The sequence below is a fragment of the Mustela erminea genome, chromosome 1, assembly GCF_009829155.1.
Source record: "Mustela erminea isolate mMusErm1 chromosome 1, mMusErm1.Pri, whole genome shotgun sequence".
In the NCBI taxonomy this organism is placed as follows: domain Eukaryota; kingdom Metazoa; phylum Chordata; class Mammalia; order Carnivora; family Mustelidae; genus Mustela; species Mustela erminea.
Window position 1 is genome coordinate 25,974,384 of NC_045614.1, and position 21,956 is coordinate 25,996,339.

At 40.1% G+C, this 21,956-nt stretch overlaps 1 protein-coding gene across 1 annotated transcript in view; it reads left to right on the forward strand.

The window, feature by feature from the left end:
• The first annotated feature begins 11,462 nt into the window (after positions 1 to 11,462).
• Positions 11,463 to 21,956, forward strand: part of APPL1 (adaptor protein, phosphotyrosine interacting with PH domain and leucine zipper 1) — a 38,894-nt gene continuing 28,400 nt past the window's right edge. Inside the window, exons 1-4 of the mRNA XM_032323038.1 lie at positions 11,463 to 11,679; positions 17,359 to 17,457; positions 18,957 to 19,016; positions 20,588 to 20,659. Of these exons, the coding sequence (XP_032178929.1) occupies positions 11,626 to 11,679; positions 17,359 to 17,457; positions 18,957 to 19,016; positions 20,588 to 20,659 (285 nt within the window). The 5' untranslated portion in view covers positions 11,463 to 11,625. The remainder of the gene's footprint in view (positions 11,680 to 17,358; positions 17,458 to 18,956; positions 19,017 to 20,587; positions 20,660 to 21,956) is intronic.

Below are 21,956 nucleotides of genomic sequence, written 5' to 3' on the forward strand. Positions count from 1 at the left end.
ACCTGAAACACAAATGTATTTTTATTTCTCAAAGATTCATTCACAATCACAGTACATAGAGTAAGATATGATTACCTCCTTCAATTCTACCCCATTTTTACTCCCCAACCTACTATTGGCTACAATTACTAACAGTTTATGTCTCTGCTTCCTACTTTTTTGAAATTCCTTGATATAACAGGCGGATGTGCGCACACATATTTTTGTCCACACGGAGCCAGACATACGTATTGCTCCACAGTCCTCCCTGACATTGACAATGACACTGTGTCAGCCCGTACAGTTCTACCTCACTCTTCAACAGCTGCTCGGCACTCCGTCAGGTGAATAAACCATAATTTATCGAATTATATCTCTGATAATGGGCACTTAGGGTTGTCTCCAACTTTTTAAGTTATAATAAAACATTATAGCAATGAATACCTTGTACATATATGTTAGCATACATGCAGGAGTATTTCCACGAAAAATTTCTTTGAAGAGTATATTATTTTTGGTGGATGCTGTCATATTTCCTTCTAAGAAATCTTTACCAGTGGACACTCCCACTCAGTCTAGTCTTTCTCCCCAGAGTGACAGTGGGAACAAGAAAATTCTGACCTAGGCTAAATCAGACTCAGGTTATCCTCAGATACAATACTCAAAGGCCAACACTTTAGTGCCATTTAATCTAACTAACCATTGCAGATGAAATGAGAGTTGTTGGTTAACCTGAAGAGTTAGTGGTTGCTAAAACACTGCTTCTGGAGCATGAATGTTATGGTTCTTATTAACTTAAAAAAAAAAAAACAACCTTATTGAATCACAACAAACATTTATTAATCTCCAGCATATATCAAGGGAGCGCTAGGTAATGAGGAGCTGCAATGGTTTCTATCCTCAAGAAACTGATGATCAAGAAGATAGTAATTAACTTTGTTAGGTGTGAGATTGTGATGATGGTTCTGTAAAAATAAATAAATAAATAAATAAATAAATAAATAAAATCCTTGTAAAAAATATTCGACATTAGAATTTATAGGTAAAATTTCAAGATGTCTGGGTTTTGCTTTACAATACTTCAGGAAAACAAGAAAACAGAAAATTAGAGCAAGTGTTGCAAAATGTTTAAGTGTTGAATTGGAGTGATGTGTGTATGTGGATTTATTATGTCTAATACATAGAGGTATAATAATGTGGATTCATTATTCTCTCTACTGTGTTTTTTTGAGTTTTTTTAATTGTTTTTAAAGGTTTTATTTATTTATTTGACACAGAGAGAGAGATCACTAGTAGGCAGAGAGGCAGACAGAGAGACAGGGGGAAGCAGGATCCCCGCTGAGCAGGGAGCCTGATGCAGGGCTCAATCCCAGGACCCTGAGATCATGACCTGAGCTGAAGGCAGAGGCTTAACCCACTGAACTACCCAGGCACCCCTTGAGGTTTTATTTTTTTAAGAAATCTCTTCACTCAGTGTGGGACTTGAACTCACAACCCCAAGATTAAGAGTTGCATGCTCTACAGACCAAGCCAGCCAGGCATCCCTCCCTCTACTTTTACAAATATAAATAATATATTAGTATTTTAGGAATACCAATATAAAAATATAAAATTTCAATGTAAGAATATAATAAGATATATGCACAAGAGCTTATGAAAGCAACAAAGTGACCAAATCTGTTTGGTTGAGAGTGAACAGGACTGAGAGTGGGTAAGAGCTCAACTCTGGTGTCAAACTACCTGGGTCCAAATTCCAGTGCCTCGTCTTTTTAGCTGTGTGACCTTGGGCACGTCACTTAGCCTCCTTGTGCTCAGTTTCCTCTATAGCAAAATGCGGATAATTATATTATCTAATTGAGGATCAAGTGAGATAACTTGCAAAGCCCTTGGAATAGTGCCTGATACATAATAAACATTAAAATGTTTGCTATAGGGGGCACCTGGGTGGCTAAGTGGGTTAAAGCCTCTGCCTTCGGCTCAGATCATGATCCCAGAGTCCTAGGATCGAGCCCTGTGTCAGGTGCTCTAGGGGGAGCCTGCTTCCCTTCCTCTCTCTCTGCCTGCCTCCCTGCCTACTTGTGATCTCTGTCTGTCAAATAAATAAATAAATAATCCTTAAAAAAATAAAAAGTAAAAAATAGAATGTTTGCTATAATTTATTACCATTACTAATGTTATTATGAAGGCTTTTCAGAATGTTTTGAAGCAGAGATGTTTCAGGAAAAGCAATGTAACTTAAGGTCAATCAGGTGTAGGGATGTGTGTGTGTGTGTGTGTGTGTGTGTGTGTGTGTGTGTGTTGAGGGGAGGTGGAGGGAGGAAGTTAATGTGATTCCCATATTTCTAGCTTAGGTGACCAGTTGGATAATGACGTCATTAACCCAGAAGAAAATATAGATGAAGGAGAGTTTATAACTTGCAAACTGTATTTCTAATCATATAAACAAATGATCAGGTACATAGCAAACTGAATGACTTCAGAATTAAAATATAGTTTTCAGAATGAGAAGGTAAAATACTAATGGCAATTGGCAGCATGAAAAGTAAAGTGAGAAACATTCTAAAAGTACAGGGGCCCCAAGGTGGTGCAACCAGTTAAGCATCCAACTCTTGATTTTGGTTTAGGTTGTGATCTTGGGGTTGTGGGATTGATCTTGGGATCCTGCGCTCAGTGTGGAGTCTGCTTGAGATTCCCTCTCCCTCTTCCTCTGCCCTTCCCCCAACTCATGCTTGTAAGCATTCTCTCTCTCTTTAAAATAAATAAATCATTAAAAAAATAAAATAAAAATACTTTAGGGGCTAACTTTATCTAGAATAATAAACATTATTATTGTATACCTCACACACATAATCTAAATAAGTGAGGTCACTTCTGAAATAGTCTAACAACTCAGATATTAGTGGAATTGTCTTAAAATAAATACATATTTCTCATAGGTTATAACCAAATAAGGTAGCTGTCACGGTTACTTATGAATCCTTTCACATGGGTACTATCTGAGAATTCTCAGAGGTGTTTGGGTCCCCACTGAAGTAGAAAGTCTTTGGGGGACAGGGACAGAAAAGAGAAGAAATGATCCCTGGAATATTTTGAGTGCCTCAAAGTCTTATCCCTTACCCACAAACTCTTTCATGGTCATGACATCTATTTACTTAATAATCTCTCTTTAGGATTTGAAAAATTCTAAGGAAACTATACTTTAGTAATGTATTGTGTCATTGGTCTATTCATGATTTTAACAATTACCAGTTTTCCTTTTCTTTTTTTTTTTTACATTTAAAAAACCATTTCCCATGATCAAGTGGGATTTATTTTCATGACGAAAGTGTGGTTCAATATTTGCAAAATCAATCAACAGAATACATCACATAGACAAGAGAAAGGATAAAAATCATGTGATCATCTCAATAGATACAGAAAAATTATGGGACAAAGTAAAACATCCATTGATGATAAAAGCCCTCAACAAAGTAAGTTTAGAGGGAACATATATCAACATAATAAATAAATAATAAAAGTTGAAGTCAACTGGAGAAAAAGTCACATGAATTACTGGTTACTTATTCTTTGGGTAAATACCCATTAGAGGAATTACTGGATCATATGGTAGTTCTATTTTTAATTTTTTTGGAATCTCCATATTGTTTTCCACAGTGGCTGCACCAACTTGCATTCCCACCAACAGTGCAGGAGGGTTCCTTTTTCTCCACATCCTTGCCAACGCTTGTTTCTTGTATTTTTTATTATAGCCATTCTGAGAGGTGGGAGGTGATACTGTATTTAATTCTGAAGCAATCTCAAACCTATGGAAAAGTCATAAGTACAGTGCAAACATTTTTCTCTCCAATCATTTGAAGTAGTTGCTGATATGACGCTTCATCACCCCTGCATACTTCGATGTGTTTTTCCTGCAAGCAAGGACATTCTCCTACACACTCACAAGAAAAGCATCTAAGTCGGGAAATTAACACTGATTTATGACTATCCTCTAACCATCAAACCCCATTCAGGTTTCACCATTGTCCCAATAGTATATTTTACAGTAGAAGGATACAGTTCAAAATCACACATTGTCTTCAGTTGTGTCTCTCTAATCTCATTCAATCAGCAACAAATGCTCAGTAGTTCCTTGATTTTTCATGACCTGGACGCTTTTGAAGGTCACAGTCTGCTACTTTGTGGAACATCTTACACTTAAGCTTTGTTTGATGTTTCCTTGTGATTAGATTCAGGTTAAGCGTCTTTGGTAGGATGTCACGGAAATGACACTTTTTTCTTTTCGTTATTTGCTATCAGATAGAACATGACTTTTATCTGTCCCATGTGATGTTTAACTCTGAGCATTTAATTAAGATGCTTTCCCACAGTATGGATGTTCCTCAAAACGTTGAAAATAGAGCAACCCTGCAACCCAGCAATCGCACTACTGGGTATTTACCCCAAGGATACAAATGTAGCGATCCAAAGGGGCACCTGCACCCAATGTTTATAGTGGCAATGTCCACAATAGTCAAACTAGGGAAGGAGCCCAGATATCCATCCACAGATGAATGAATAAAGAAGATGTGGTATATACAGTAAACATAATGGAATACTACTCAGCCATAAAAAATGAAATATTGCCATTTGCAATGACATGGATGGAACTACAGGGTATTATGCTAAGTGAAATAAGTCAATCAGAGAAAGAAAATTATCACATGATCTCACTGATATGAGGAATTTAAGAAAAAATTAAAACAAGATGAAATCTTGTTTTAAGAGAGGGAGATAAATCATAAGAGACTCTTTTTTTTTTTTTAAAGATTTTATTTATTCATTTGACAGAGAGAGAGAGAGAGAGATCACAAGAAGGCAGAGAGATAGGCAGAGAGAGAGGGGGAAGCAGGGTCCCCACTCAGCAGGGAACCTGCTTCCTCCTCCCCTCTCTCTCTCTCTCTCTGCCTGCCTCTCTGCCTACTTGTGATCTCTGTCTGTCAAATAAACAAATAAAATCTTAAAATAAATAAATAAATAAATAAATAAAATAAAAGTCAAAATCCTCACATAGGCCACAAGGCTTTATGTGATCTGGCCTCCTCTTCCTCCCTCCTCCCCCTCAACCCTCTCTCCAGACTGCTCCTTTCCAGCCATCCTGGCCTCTATGAATTTCTTTTTTCCATTTTTATTAAGTAAAGTTGTCATACAATGTTATATTCATTTCAGGTACACAACATAGTTATTTGACAATTGTATACATTATACAGTGCTCATCACAAAAAGTACAGTTACCATCTGTCACCATACAAGGTAATTACAGTATTATTGACTATATTCCCTATGCTATACTTTCCATCTCTGTAACTTCTTTATTTTAGAAATGGAGTTTGTGTATCTTAATCCCCTTCACCTATTTCTCCCATCTCCTAACCCCTCTCCCTTCTGGCAACTTCCAGTTTATTCTCTGTATTTATGAGTCTATTTCTGGGTTTTGGCTTTTTTGCTTGTTTGTCTGTTCACTTTTTTTTTTTTTTTAAGATTCTCTATATAAATGAATCATGAAATCTTATGGTATTGGTCTTTCTCTGAGTTATTTCACTTAGCATTATACCTTCTCAGTCCATCTATGTTGTCACAAATGACAAGATCTTACTCTCTTTTATGACTTACTCTTTTTTATCCATTGTATATATATATATATATATACACACCATATCTTCTTTATCCATTCATCTGTCACTGAACACTTAGGTGTCTTCCATATCTTGGTGACTATAGATAACACTGCAGTGAACATGGGGGTGCATGTATCTTTTTGAATTCGTGTTTTATTTTCTTTGATATCTTTAGATATCTTAGATATCTATCTTAGGTATCTTTCTTAGATACCCAGTAGTGTGATTACTGGATCATATGGTATTTCTGATCTTAAATTTTTTTTTTTAAAGATTTTATTTATTTATCAGAGAGAGAGAGGGGGAGAGAGCGAGCACAGGCAGGCAGAGTGGCAGGCAGAGGCAGAGGGAGAAGCAGGCTCCCTGCCGAGCAAGGAACCCGATGCGGGACTCGATCCCAGGACGCCGGGATCATGACCTGAGCCGAAGGCAGCTGCTTAACCAACTGAGCCACCCAGGCGTCCCTGATCTTAAATTTTTGAGGAACCCCCATTCTGTTTTGGGTAGTCGTTGCACCGGTTTACATTCCCACCAGCAGTGTAAGAGAGCTCCCTTTTCTCTACATCCTCACCAACACTTGCTATTTCTTTCCTTTTTGATACTAGTCATCTGACAGGTGTGAGGTGATATCTCATTGTGGTTTTGATTTGCTTTTCCCTGATGATTAGTGATGTTGATCATCTCTTTATGTATCTGTTGGCCATCTGCATGTCTTCTATTCCAAAGTAAAAAGCTTTGCACAGCAAAGGAAACCATCAACAAAACAAAAAATGCAACGTCAGAATGGGAGAAGTTAAGCACAAATGATATCCCTGTTAAGGGGGTGATATCCAAAACATATAAAGAACTTACACAACACAACACCCAAAAAACCCAAAAAGTCCAATTAAAAAATAGGCAGGGGATTATAGGAACCCAAATAGACACTTTTCCAAAGAAGGCATATAGATGGCTAACAGACACATGAAAAGATGCTTTATGAAATTCTTAAAACAGTCTGGGCCACTCCTGTCCTAGGGTGTAAAACCTCTGCCCTGGTTGTTCCTCTTCCTGGAACACTTTATCCCCAGATATCCCCTCACTCACTCCTGTGACTCCTTCAAGTTTTTGTTTAGATTTCTCCTTCTTAATGAAGCCCACTCTGAAGAGCCTGTTTAAAACTGGAACTGCCTCCAACCTTAATTTCCCTGTCTCATTTTTCACAGCACTTACCACTTTCTAAGACACTATGCTCCTAATACCACCTATTACGTTTGTTTTCTATTGTCTGCCTTTCTTCTCACTCTCCCCACTAAACTGTAGCTCCACAAGGGCAAGGATCTTTACTGTTTTGTTCATAACCTAATAGCTGTTGAAGACAGCCATTTCCTGAAGCATTTGAATCAAAACTAAATTCAGAGCACCATCTAGTGTTTCTTGGAAGGAGGTGCTTGCTACTTAACCCTGAGACTCTATTTTACATTAGCTGAGTGATAAACTGTACTGGTTTAATCAATTCTAATTTACTCTATTTTTTACTGTCCTCTGTGGTTCTGTGAAAATTAAAATTTTTAATGATTAAACAGTCATGGGACACATTGACTTCTCAGAGTAATCTCTTCTTCACTGACTTGCCTGTTGCCCTCTAAAATTCCTCGGGGTTAAAAGTGTCGTGGGGGTTTGAAGTCTTTTAGCCTAAGGGCATCTCTCCTTCCCCACTTCCAAAAAAACCCCCAAGATATAAAAACAGAGTAATAACCTTTGCTTTGAAATGGTTCCCTTTCACCATCCTCAACTGGAACCAAAAACTCTTTTCCTAAGTGTTTACATGACTCTTTAAATTTTCTAAAATACAAACTTATTTGGGCAAGGGAAATGGTTCTTTTCTATTTAAAAAAAGATTTGATTTACTTATTTATTTACTTATTTATTATTATTATTATCATTATTATTATTTTTTTTTTTTTTAGAGAGGAGGAAGGGGCAGAGAAAGAGGAAAAGAGATTCTTAAGTAATGCCCAGGACCAAGCCCCATGTGAGGCTTGATCTCACAACTCTGAGATCATGGCCTGATCTGAAATTTAGAATTGGACGCTTACCTGACTGAGCCACCCGGGCACCCCAAGATTTTATTTTTAAGTGACCTCTACACCCAATGTGGGGCTTGAACTCACAACTCTGAGATCAAAAATCACATGCTTTACCAACAGAGCCAGCCAGGTGCCCCTAGCTATTCTTCTTTTTGGATAGAGATTTTCAACACGTGCTTTGAAGATTATCTTTGAACTCATCTGGGGAAATTCCCAGCCTCACCTCTGACCTACTGCATTAGAATCTCCCAGCTGGGCTCAAGAATCTATATCCTAACAACCTCCCCAAGATAAATTTTGCATGTACATGAGTTAGGTAACCACTAACGTATGGGGATAATTTTGAACAGTAAAGCACCAGCATCCTGTTGGGTTCTTTCCTATTATAGACCACAGACCAGAACTTCAAGGAATATCATGTAAAAACCTAATTATGAGAAGATCAAATATAATTTTAGGAGGCTAATAATTAACAAATCTATTTACAAGATTATAGTCCTTTTGTTGTAAATTATATGGAAACATCTCAATGAATTATATGTGTGAAACGTCTCAAAGAATTCTTTATTGGGTGTTGTTTAATCCTGCCTTGCCTTCCATAAAATTATCCAGCTGGCCAAAGTTTTTACCATCCTACCCACGGGAGTCTCCAGTAACCCTCAAGGCATTTTCTGGAACTGAGCTTGGACCACTGTACAAAATTTAGTCTGATTAAAGGGGTTACCAAAGGAGACTGTGAGTTCTGTAGTTTTAGAAATGTTTTAAATAGTAAATACAATTATCTTTTTGAGTGAGAGTAAACAATAGCCCAAAGAGAGGATCCAAAAAGAAGGCTTGGTAAGATTCTTTCTAGTTTCATAATTTGACTAAACTGCCTCTCCACACAATTGAAAGTCAGCTTGTTTGTGTTTGTTTCATTTTTTAAAAGCCCCTCCCACATCTATTTCATTTTTTCTGATTGGCTAAACCTGGCAAGAATTTCTTGCCACTCCCTCATAACTGCTTGAGAATCCTTTACAAAAATACAGCTTAGATGCACAGAAATACAAAAAAAAGGAAACCACTTAACTTGGTGATAATACGCCACTGAGATAACTCAGATACCTAACAGAATTTTTCATTGAATTGTTTGGTTTGGCCAAGTTAACTAGTCAAACCCCTTCAGTTACAACATATAATTGCTCTTCTTTCTTACACCTGTTTTTACTTGTCACTTACTCTTGATTCTTATCAGTTGCTACAATCTTTCTTCTCCTTCATTTATAAGCTAAATCATAGCTTATAAGAAGGTCATTTACTTTGAAAAATCTTTCTTCTTTAGAGCAGGTTGCATGTCACTGTCCTGACAGAGCAGAAAACAAATACCGAAGCAAAGAGCTGGGTTGTTGGAATCTGTAAGATGCTGAATACTTTGAAGCAGCTGGGAACCAGTAACTCTAAGAACTGATTACAAACCACCTTCCCAAAATTAAAGATCTCTTCTAAAAGGATTTGTGGTTAACAAACAATATAAGGAGAGAACTTTTATTTAAAGCTTATTACACTAAGAATAATTCTGTGAAACGATATTGCAATCTATTTCGTAAAACTTTTATTTCTTTTTATTTTTTTCAAGATTGTATTTATTTATTTGACAGAGACACAGCAAGAGAGTGAACACAAGTGAGAGAAGAAGAAGCAGGCTTCCAGCCAAGCAGGGAGCCCAATGCAGGGCTTAATCCGGGGACCCTGGGGTCATAACCTGAGCTGAAGGCAGACGCTTAATGACTGAGCCACCCAGGTGCCCCTATTTGGTAAAACTTTTAAAACCAGATTTTATCTTTCCTTCAAGAGGTCATGGGAAAATCTACCATTTTAGTCTGAAATATGTAACTTCCGTTCCTGTTCCCATATTTGGGTTTGTTCTACTGTATCTGGATGTATTCCAGTGTATCTGTGGAACCAGGCAACTAATAATCTTTACTCAGCATTTCTTATATTTCTTGAGTGAAAATGGAATGGATTGACTGGATTAATGGCCAGAGTTTTATTTATTTTAATGATTTTTAAAAAAGATTTTATCTATTTATTTATTTGACAGAGATCACAAGTAGGCAGAGAGAGAGAGAGAGAGGTGGAAGCAGGCTCCCCGCTGAGCAGAGAGCCTGGGGGCAACGGTGCTCAATCCCAGGACCCTGGGATCATGACCTGAGCTGAAGGTAGAGGCTTTAACCCACTGAGCCACCCAGGCGCCCCCGATTTTGTTTTTTTAAGTGATGTTTACACCCAGTGTGGGCCTTGAACCCACAACCCCAAGACTAAGAGTCCCATGCTTTACCAACAGAGCCAGCCAGGTGCCCCAAATGGCTAGAATTTTACGAGGCCCTTATGATTTTGCCTGTGTGTGTGTGTGTGTGTGTGTGTGTGTGTATACTGATAAAACTTACAACTCTTCAGAGAAATAAATGAGGCAGTGTGAGGTTGGGGAAGAAGGACAAAGAACCAGGAGTTCCAATCCAGACCAGGTTCTGGAATTAGGGCTTCACTATTATCTACTGTAAAATTAGAGGCTGAAGAAGCTATTTACAACTTCTTCCAAAACTTTTTGACCTAACAGAAATGCTAATCAGTTACCGACATAATTAACCAGTGTATCCAGATCTTTAAAAGATGTTGTCATTTGCGATTTAAAAGAAATATGGGGGGCGCCTGGGTGGCTCAGTGGGTTAAGCCGCTGCCTTCGGCTCAGGTCATGATCTCAGGGTCCTGGGATCGAGCCCCGCATCAGGCTCTCTGCTTGGCAGGGAGCCTGCTTCCTCCTCTCTCTCTGCCTGCCTCTCTGCCTACTTGTGATCTCTGCCTGTCAAATAAATAAATAAAAATCTTAAAAAAAATTAAAAAAATAAAATAAAAAATAAAAGAAATACGGGAGTCTGAATTAAGGAACGATCGCCCTTCAAGGCCAAGTAAGAATTGATGAACTGACAACAAATCACATGTTTGTTTGTTTTTTTTAAAGATTTTATTTATTTATGTGACAGAGAGATTACAAGTAGGCAAAGAGGCAGGCAGAGAGAGAGGAAGGGAAGCAGGCTCCCCGCTGAGCAGAGAACCCCCGCCCCTCCCCCCATGTGGGGCTCCATCCCAGGACCCTGAGAGCATGACCAGAGCCGAAGGCAGAGGCTTTAACCCACTGAGCCACCCAGGCGCCCCCAAATCACATGTTTTTAACTGAACATACTGATACCCAAGTGCCCGGAAAAATAATTTCGAGTCTACTGTCCGTGAATCTACTGGTAGGCCCTATTAAAGACACAGCTTGGGGTTTCACAAACATCTGAGGTAACCAGCACCATTTTGCTGGAGGGTGTGGAGTGGGAAGTAGACGAGACGCTCGGGGCAGGGCTGGAAACGTTGTAATTTAAGCAACTAAGAAAGGCCCCCGGCAGTAGGGCCTCTTCCGCGGTCTGATGAAAAATGCTGCGGGAGAAGGAAAGCCGCCCCACTCTCCTACTGTGGTCCTCCTCAAGCGAGGCTCTAGTTCCCGGAAACCTTCGCTGTCGGAGGTGTGGGGTAGACGGTCCCCTACAATTTACATCAAAACGCGCGAGGAGGGCATAAGGTCCTCGTAAGCAAGCACCGTAGCCCCCAAGGCCACATCTCACCGCACAACCCCGCGCAGCAGAGGAGCCTCTCGGCCCACCCCGCCGCGCTGACGGGCGTCGCCGCGAGCCAATGGGCGTTCCGGGAGGCGGGGCAGAGCGGCCGAGGGGGCGGGATTTCCCGCGCGGCCACTCGGCGCCTGGCGAGAGCGGCGCGGGCGGCGACGGCGGCCGCGCCTGTGAGAGAGGGCGGGTCGGGGTCAGCTGCTGCAGGCGAGCGGGCGGGCGCGGGGAGCTGTGGGCGGCTGCCGTGTCTCCTGCCGCCGCCCTCCCTCCGCCACGATGCCGGGAATCGACAAGCTGCCCATCGAGGAGACGCTGGAGGACAGTCCGCAGGTGAGGCGCGGGCGGCGGCGCGAGGCGAGGGAAGGAGCAGGGCGGGCGGACCCCAGGCCTGGCGCCGCGGCCGCCGCAGGTGCCCGCCTCGGTCCAGGTGGGCGCCGTCGGCCACTGTCCCCGCCTGTCGCGGGCCGCGCCCCGAGCCGCCGCGGCCCGGCCGCCAGCCCGAGGCCCGCGTGGGCCTGTGCGGCTGGGCCGAGAGGCACGCGCGGGGTCTGGGACGTCGGCGGGCGGCGACCGAACCTCCGCCGCCTTCGCTCGTGGGCCCGGCGGTCACGTACGTTTCGGGGCTCCCTTGTATATGACGAAAGGTGCGTTTTTATCGCCTGTAAGGTCATAAGTGCCAGTCCCGGGATTTCCTCCCCGAAGGTCTCTTCGGAGGAAGGACAGCAGAAGGAAAACAAAAACAAAAAGCAACCGTAGACTTACTCCATGATTTCTGAGCAGCCTAGGGAAGGGAATGGATAGTTTTTCTTCGGGAGATGCTGGAAGGCTGCTGGTTTGCCCGCGTGGAGAGTCACCGGCGAAGCCCTTCGTGTGGTTCGGAGCCTCCCCGCGGACTGTGTCCAGTGTCGTGGCCGCGACTGTATCCGCTGTCACTCGAGCTGTGCACGGCTTGTGATGGACGGCGCCTTCGCGGCTCCAAGACTGCTGCGCGGAATGATGCAGACTTGGCCCTAATAAACTCCTCAGAATAAAAGCCCGTGTTTCCGTGCTTTGGGGGATAATGCCGCTGTGGCTGCTCTCGCCTCAGGCAGTCTGAGGAGATGTAACAATTTGTTACGGGTTCACTACTGAAGAATGAAGTGACTTCTGTTGAAAACATGTAGGTAGGCGCTGTAAGTTGGGTCGAGAAACACCATCCCTAAGCCGGTCTTTTTTACACAGTTGAAGCGATTTAAGGCGACGGTGTTGCTGGTTGGCTACCTCTGAAATGCTCTTTTTATTCAGAACTGCAGTTGCACATGTTTCATGTGTGTCTTGATAGTTTAATATGGCCCCAGAAGATGAGGAAGAAGGGGCTGGACCCCGCTGGCCTGTGTGATGTGTGTCATGACTTTGTGCCAGTTTTAATTGCCAAGTGGAAGTCAGGCTCTGATTGTGGACTTGATTTCCCCGCCCCCCCCCCCCAAGGGGGAGAGTTATCTTCACAAGCCAGTTTTTTGCTGTAATGTTCTCTTATCAGCCTAAACTGAAACAGAATAAACCCCACATCTTGGTTTATCTTGACTGCCAGTATTAGCTAGTTCAAGTTCTTAATGATTTCTGTAGTGTAAAGTTAGAAGCTTTGTTTGTTTCAGATGTTTTGTAAAAATTTTGTGGCATGTATTGTTCAGGTGCACTTTGTCACTTTACTACTATTATATAAGACTCTGCAGATTGCCTTACCTTTCTTACCTGGCCTGGTTTTTATAGCCCATAAAGATTATACACAGTCCAGAATGGGTAGCACGGTGTCCTTGCCATGACTTGTGTGGAGGATATGATCTGACTCATCAGACTAATTTCTTGTACTTTTCACACAGTGAGTTTACAACTTGAGCATTCATTGTTTTTTTTACAAGTAGTGCCATATTGGTTTCAGTTTTATAGTAATTTTTTAATGAAAATAGCCACCTTGATATTCTTTCAATTTCTGTAAGTAATAATTTGAACTAGGTATTATTTAGTTGGAAAAATTAGTTGGGACAAATGAGATTTAGAAAGGGAAGATGCTTGGAAGTAATACTTAGGGAGAACTTGTGGTAGGATGGAAAGCCCTGCATTCCGAGGTTCAGGAATGGAGTTTTAGTCTTGACTGCCACTTCACTTTAAGGAAAGTCTGTCAACTTCTCTGAATCTCAGCTGTTAAAGCGAGTGTTTTTATTTTTGTACCTAATTATAAAAATCATAGTTACATGCTTTAGAAAAATTGGAAGGTATAGAAACACAGTTACCTGTCCTGCACCCAGCAGCAAACCCTGTTAAACAATTTTTCCTTGTTTTCTTTTATATATTTTAATGTATTTAAAGTTCTCTTGTGCATAACAATTTTTATTCGGCTTTAACTTAACATTGTAATGTAAATATGTTCACATATTATTAAATTCTGAATAAAAAAATTTGAAAGTTGCATGTTTCCTTAAGTGACTTAATAGTTGTCCTACTGTTGGACTTCAAGAGTTTTCCACAGGTTTTGTCTTATATAGGACTGAGGTAAATGCTTTGAGGCATAAATTTTTGTTGTCATATGGACTGTTTATCTAGCATAGAGTCCAAGAAGTCAAATAACAAAAAGAATGTAGATAGGTTTCTATTTAGATCATTTGATCCTAGTCAAAAGTGTCCTGTCAGTTGCTATGTAAAAAAGTTAGAACCTGGAGTCATAGAAGAGTATCCTAAATCGCAGTTACCCATTTTTAGTTTTGATTTATAGTAAGTGTTAAAATAGAGGGCTATTTGCAAGTTCAAATCTAGTTGATTGGATATAAACATCTTTAGAATTTAATCTCCCATTCTGCAAAAGATCACGTTTATTGAGACAGGAGATCTTTAAGGCTACACTAGATGTCTTGTCCATAGTTCTATATTGTTTTGAAAATCTGGAGCAAAATGAAACTTGCTGGTTAATAACAGATATGATCTTTTAAAAATGATTGATTTTATGTATAGATAAATATCAGTGATTCATCAATGCTAGAACTAGGAAGATAAAACTCTAGTCCCATTTGAAGACTTCTTTCTTTGACATAATATTCACAGATTATGACCTACTTTGTTTTCCTTTTCCACATCTTGACATGTCTGATACTGAGATAGATGCCCCCCTACAGTTGACAATTTATTTGTAGTTGGTTGCAAATGTGCACACGATTGTTTCTCCTAGTGGCATGACTGGTCAAGTGCGGCCTTTCAGCATTCAGCAACTGAATTTAACAGCCACTTGAAGGACCATCAGTCCTGTTGTCTGAAAATATTCCTTTGACTCCTGTGATGAAGCCAAGCGCCACCATCAAAATTTGCTGAATGGGTATCAGTGGTTTGGAAAAAAATATTGGGGACAAAAGTGGAACACTTCTAAGAAATATTTATCACCCCCATGGCACAGAATAATACTGGGTGAGAAAACATGGATATTGATTCTTTTTTTTTTTTTTTTTTTTTTTAAAGATTTATTTATTTTACAGAGAGAAATCACAAGTAGATGGAGAGGCAGGCAGAGAGAGAGAGAGAGAGAGGGAAGCAGGCTCCCTGCTGAGCAGAGAGCCCGATGCGGGGCTCGATCCCAGGACCCTGAGATCATGACCTGAGCCGAAGGCAGCGGCTTAACCCACTGAGCCACCCAGGCGCCCCATGGATATTGATTCTTAAGTCAAAAAGTGACGCAAAAGAATTGAACTCTGAAAAAATGTTAGGATAATATTAAATTTATGCTGTTTGTGTTTTCCTTTTATGTTCATAGGAGTTGTATATCAAATTCTGTGTAAGGGTTCATTTCCACAAATATAAAGTCAAAGTTGAAAGACCTAAGAAAATCTCAAATGATAGCTTAATTGTTGGCATTTGTTTTATTTAAGTAGTATTTAAAAATGGTACAGGGGTTGCCTTGGTGGCTCATTCGGTTAAGCATCTGACTCTTGGTTTTGGCTCAGGTCATGATCTCATGGGTTGCGGGATCCAGCTCTGTATCAGGCTTCATGCTCAGTGGGAAGTCTGCTTGAAGATTCTTTCCCTTTGCCCCTCCTCCCACTGGTGTGCACGTGCATGCACGCTGGCTCTCTCTCAAATAAATAAATAAATCTTTTTTTAAAAAATGGCACCGCTTACAGTGGATGCCATTATAGATTCAATGAAATGGTACCATATTAATGTACTTCTATAAAGTGCTAACTGGATATTAGTTTTATTTTTTTTTTAATTTTTTAAAAGATTTATTTATTTGACAGAGATCACAAGTAGGCAGAGAGGCAGGCAGAAAGAGAGGAGGAAGCAGGTTCCCTGCTGAGCAGAGAGCCTGATGTGGGGCTCAATCCCAGGACCCTGAGATCATGGCCTGAGCTGAAGACAGAGGCTTAACCCACTGAGCCATCCAGGTGCCCTGGATATTATTAATTTTAAATAGGGAACCTGTTTTAACAGTGTTTGGGGCTAAGGAGATCTTTTTAACTTAAATACAATGCAGGTTTTTGCATAAATGTGTAATTCTTTGAACTAGAATAATAATTTGGGGGAAACAAAAAAATGAAATGGCAGATTTTTCTTAAGAACGGCACTAATCAAACAAAGTTTCTTGATGTTTTCTTTTTTACATCTTAAAGTAACCCTGTGGGGAATAGGAGGGGGCATAGAGCTAAAGTGAAATTCTGTCAGATTTAAATCTCTGGGGCATGGGAAAGAGGACTGACAACATGGATTTCATATGTGGACAAAAAGATTTTGTGCCCTCTTTTTTTTTTTTAAACCATATTGATTTAGCTTCCTTTTCCAAAAACAGGAAGCTAAGGAATAAGTTGGTTTTTTAAAAAACCACCTTGTAAGAATGAATTATTTGTAGAATAAAAATACAAGGTCATCTTTTAGATTTTAAATTGCAGTTATCTCAATAGTTGTTGGTTTTTTCTCTTTGTCTTTGGGATATGAAAAAGTGAGTATGCTTGCCTTGATATGCTGAGTTTCCTTATCTCTGACCCTTTTTATTGACAGTCTTTAACATTTACTTACTGACACATTTTCCCCCTAAAATGAAGGGGAAATGCTTATTGCATTAAAAAATAAATGTTTAACTTGGGGTGCCTGGGTGGGTCAGTGGATTAAGCCTCTGCTTTTGGCTCAGGTCATGATCTCAGGGTCCCGGGATCGAGCCCCACATCGGGCTGTCTGCTCAGCAGGGAGCCTGCTTCCCTCTCTATTTCTGCCTGCTGCTCTGCCTATTTGTGATCTCTCTTTCTCTGTCAATAAATAAATAAAATCTTAAAAAAAAAAGTGCTTAACAATATAGATAAGTATAAAGAAGAAGAAGAAGAAGAAGAAAAAAAGAACCTCAAATTCTATACTCATAAAATCCAAGTTAGTGTTTACTAGGCCATGTTGGGAATGGGTACTATGTTGTTATTTTGGATTAGGGTGGGGAGGGGTTTGGCACTACAACAAGAGACCACGGAAAAAGAAACCGTACTGAGTTATCCTGAAATAAGACCTCTAAAATACTTATACATGGAATACTGTTAATTTAGCCTTGTATATTTTTGTTGATCTTAATTTAATTACAGACTTTTTAATTCATGAAAATATACCTTTGTTGTTCCTTTTAAAGTTTATGTGATGAGGGCGCTGAGTGGCTCAGTCATTTAAGCGTTCAGCTCCTGATTTTGGTCAGGTCGTGATCTCAGGGTTGTGGGATAGAACTGCACTGGGTGTGGAGCCTGCTTGAGATTCTCTCTCCCTCTGTCGCTGCCCTAAACAAATAAATAAAAAGAAATTTTGTGTGATGTAGTTGGAAAATCCCTCCATTTTAGTGAAGTGAAATTGAGAACAAAGAACCCCAGCATCTTGGCACTACTATCAAAAGAGAAAATAGGTTAAGACTCAGAATTCTTAGAGCCCCAATATCCTAGGATTTTTCCTTTCTTTAGAAAATAATTTTCTGTCTGTTTTATATAATGGTTAATGTAAACTTACTGCTTTTATTTTATACAGACAAGGTCTTTACTGGGTGTATTTGAAGAAGATGCTACAGCTATTTCCAACTATATGAACCAGTTGTATCAAGCTATGCTGCGGATTTATGATGCACAGGTAAAGGCCTAAAGGCTAACTGCTTTTTTTTAATGACTCTTGAAGCCCGTGAGGATAGACATAGCTAGTGCCTGCCTTGTTTACTGGTGCCTAGCTCTATCCTGGGCTCATAGTAATATTTGTTGAGTGGATGCGTGACCTTTTTTTTTTTTTTTTTGGATGCATGAACTTTTAAGTATTTTGTATTAAAGCTCACATTCCAATTACTAGTGTGTACTTTGCAGTGCTACAGAAGAGATAAAGATTGAAGCATCTTCCCCTTTTTACCCAGACATAGTAAGAACTTTCTTACTGAAACTTACTGATCATGATCTTTGCCTAAGATTTGACTGAAAAACCCCATATGGTCACCAGGGTTTTCCGTAATTGTGCTTTTAATCTTACGGAACATTTCCCCCTTTTTGAGTAAAGGATTGAAGGTAGTTTATGTTTAGTGAGAAGCAGATAATAAAAATTGGATGTAACTCTGGATACTGTGAGATGAATTAAGGAGATGACTAGATTGTTTTGTTGAGCAGGTTTAAGATTTGAAGCTGTGTTTATGTAACTTAATTATAAGGCTTAACAGGAACCTGGGTTCTATCATAAGCTTTCTTAGGGATTAATTAGGTGTACAAGTTTTTTTTCCCCCTCTTTCTCATTTTACCTCCTTTCTGGACTCACATTTTCATTATGTACAAAAAAGTTGCTCTGAGGGGTGCCCAGGTGGCTCAGTCAGTTAAGGGTCCAACTCTTAATTTTGGCTCAGCTTATGATCTCAGGATTGTGAAGTCAAGCCCCCACATCAGGCTCTGCGCTCAGCTCCAAGTCTGCTTGGGATTCTTTCTTTTCTTTTGCCCCTCCTCTAAGTCATGTGCCTGTACACTTTCTCCCTCTGTAGGTAAAAATCTTTAAAAAAATGAATTAAAAAGTTGCTGGGATAGTTTTTAAATTTTTTTCCTTGCAATTGGTCTCTCAAGATTTGACTCCTGACTACAGAGATTACTGTGTAAAAGAAATGTTAATTTTGTCATTATATTCCTCACTAGAAAAAAAACTTGAAAGTAATACCTTCATATTTCTGTATTGCTGTATTACATGACTAGGCTAACCATAGTTTGGTTGTATGTTGTTAAGTGTATTGGTATAGTTTCAGCACCTAGAGAGAGGAATAATTTGTCATCAATGTAGAATCTCTTAAGATTTTGCTAAGATTATATACAGTTTACTTCTAACTTTAAAGTTTTAACAATATTTAATGCTGAGTTTTTATTAGCTAAAAAGAAAAGTACACCTAGAAGAACACTGCTGAGTTCCTTGATGGTATCTGTTTAATGGTTTGAGTTTCCCTTTAAAGTGCTTTAATGGTAGTTCCCTTTCCAGTGATTTAATGAGGGGTTTAGAGAACGCGTTATATAGCACTTATATTAAGTAAAAAACAAAAGTGGCGTAGGTATCTTCAACTAAAGCTTTTTCTTAGTAATATTGTGTTAATTTGAATGCTGATTTTTCCCCCACAGAATGAATTAAGTGCAGCAACACACCTGACTTCAAAACTTTTAAAAGAATATGAAAAACAGGTATCGTACGTGAAAATTTTAAAAGCCTAATTGAAACTATGCAGTGATAAAGTATCTGTATAAATAGAATTTCTCATCAAGAATCCTAAGCTTTTTTGAATTCATAGAAAGTAATTTTGATATGCTGTTGAAATTCCATTATAGCTCCTTTTAATTAATCTTAGGTAGAAGTTATTTAATTGACTTCTCCTCTTCATACAAATAAGGAAACTGAGGCTTACTCATTTTATAGGTGGTTATTGGAGGAATTAGAATGAAACAAATCTCTGAACTCCTAGTATGGGATGCATTCCTATAATACTATGTTAATCAGTTGCTTAGCAAATATTTTAAGTAATGTTTACTAATTGTACAAATTACATTCTTTTATTAAGTGACATTTTTTAGAGTATTCAAAATTTTGGAAATTTGTAAAAGTTTCAGTTGATCCTTAACATGGGTTTGAGGGGTGCCTATGTGGCTCAGTTGGTTGAGCGAGTGCCTTTGGCTAAGGTCATGATCCTGGAGTCCTGGGATCTAGTTACGCATCAGGCTCCCTCCTCGGTGGGAGTGTTCTTCTCCCGCTGACCCCCCCCCCCTTTTTCGTGCTCGCTCACTCTCTTTCTCTCTCTCAAATAAATGAATAAAATTTTTTTTTTAAAGATTTTATTCATTTATTTGACAGAGAGAGAGAGAGAGATCATAGGTAGGCAGAGAGGCCGGCAGAGAGAGGGGGAAGCAGGCTCCCTGCTGAGCAGAGAGCCCTGTGCGGGGCTCGATCCCAGGACCCTGAGATCATGACCTGAGCCAAAGGCAGAGGCTTAACCCACTGAGCCACCCAGGCACCCCAAATGAATAAAATCTTAAAAAAATACAACAACATGGGTTTGAACTGAATGGGTCCACTTATTCATGGGTGGGTTTTTTTTTGGATACAGTACAGTAAATATATTTTTTCTTCCTATGATTTTCTTAACACTTTTCTCTAAAAGATTATGAAAATACAGTACACAATACATGTAATATATAAAATATGTGTTAACTGTTTACATTACTGATAAGGGTCCTGTCAACAGTCGGCTGTTAGTTAAATTTGGGGAAAGTTAAATAACTTAACTTTTAACATATAACTTATGTGCGGGTCAGCACTTCTAGCTCCCATGTGTTTTGAGGGTCAGCTATTTTTTTTTTTTTTTGAGGGTCAGCTATTTTTGAAAATGTAAATTACACCCTGATATGAAGAATTGGAGAAGCAACGTGGGGTTTTGGGGGGTAGGGAAGGAAAAAATGAAACAAGATGGGATCGGGAGGGAGACAAATCATAAGTTACTCTTAATCTCACAAAACAAACTGAGGGTTGCTGTGGGGAGGGGGGTTGGGAGAGGGGGGTGGGGTTATGGACATTGGGGAGGGTATGTGCTGTGGTGAGTGCTGTGAAGTGTGTAAACCTGGCGATTCACAGACCTGTACCCCTGGGGCTAATAATAAAAAATAAAAAATTATTAAAAAATTTTAAAAATGTAAATTACAGCATCATTCACAGAAGACCTATAGCACTGGACATTACCTCATCTCTGTTTCTCTTTTTTTAGCGTTTTCCTTTGGGGGGTGACGATGAAGTTATGAGCTCTACTTTGCAACAGTTTTCAAAAGTTATAGATGAGGTAAGTACTTACTTTGCTTGAGTAAGTGGTCTTATTATTAAATTATTCAAGTTTAGCTTTTATTGGGAACTTGTACTATAATGATTATATGAGCAAATCTCTGTGATTAAAGAAGGACCTTATTGGGGCACCTGGGGCACCTGGGTGGCTCAGTTGGTTGAGCAACTGCCTTCAGCTTGGGTCATGATCCTGGGGTCTCGGGATCGAGTTCTGTATCAGGCTCCGTGCTCTGCAGGGAGTCTGCTTCTCCCTCTGGCCCTCCCCCTTCTCATGCTCTCTCTCTCTCAAATAAATAAATAAAACTTTAAAAAAAGAAGGACCTTATTTCCATATTAGTGATGGTCTCATATCTTAGTGGATGTCTCATAAAAATAGTACTTTGTTTGATTAAAACAAATTGTTTTTGGCGATGAGCCTAGAGATGTGCTGTCTCTCCTCTTAGTCTGTGTCATTCAGCCTTTCACTCTTTTATCTGGTGTAGGCAGGGAGGTAAGAGTTCAACTATGAGGTGGGTGGCAACTATGAGCCTGGGTGGCTTAGTCGGTTAAGCATCTGTCTGCCTTCAGCTCAGGTCATGAACTCCCACATTGGGCTCCTTGCTCAGCTGGAAGCCTGCTTCTTCCCCTGCTTCTGCCTGCCTGTTCTCTCTCTCTTGACCAATAAATAAATAAAATTAAAAAAAAAAAAAAGAGGGGCATCTGGGTGGCTCAGTGGGTTAAGCCTCTGCCTTCAGCTCAGGTCATGATCTCAGGGTCCTGGGATCAAGCTCCACATCGGGCTCTCTGCTTGGTGGGGAGCCTGCTTTCCCCTTTCTCTCTGCCTGCCTCTCTGCCTACTTGTTTTCTCTCTCTCTCTGCTCTCCCCCTCCCCCCCAAAAAGGTTAAACTATGAGATATAAGGGCATCTGGGTGGTCAGTGGGTTAAGCCTCTGCCTTCGGCTCAGGTCATGATCTTAGGGTCCTAGGATTGAGCCCTACATCGGGCCTTCTGCTCAGCAGGGAGCCTGCTTCCATCTGTCTCTCTGCCTGCCTCTCTGCCTACTTGTGATCTCTGTCTGTTAAATAATAAATAAAATCTTAAAAAAAAAAGCTGTGAGATATAGCTAAGTTCTGGGTCTTTTTTTTCCCCAAGATTTTATTTATTTATTTGGCAGAGATCACAAGTAGGCAGAGAGGCAGGCTCCCTGCTGAGCAGAGAGCCCAATGCAGGACTTGATCCTAGGACCCTGGGATTATGACCTGAGCTGAAGACAGAGGCTTAACCCACTGAGCCACCCAGGCGCCCCACTTCTGGGTCT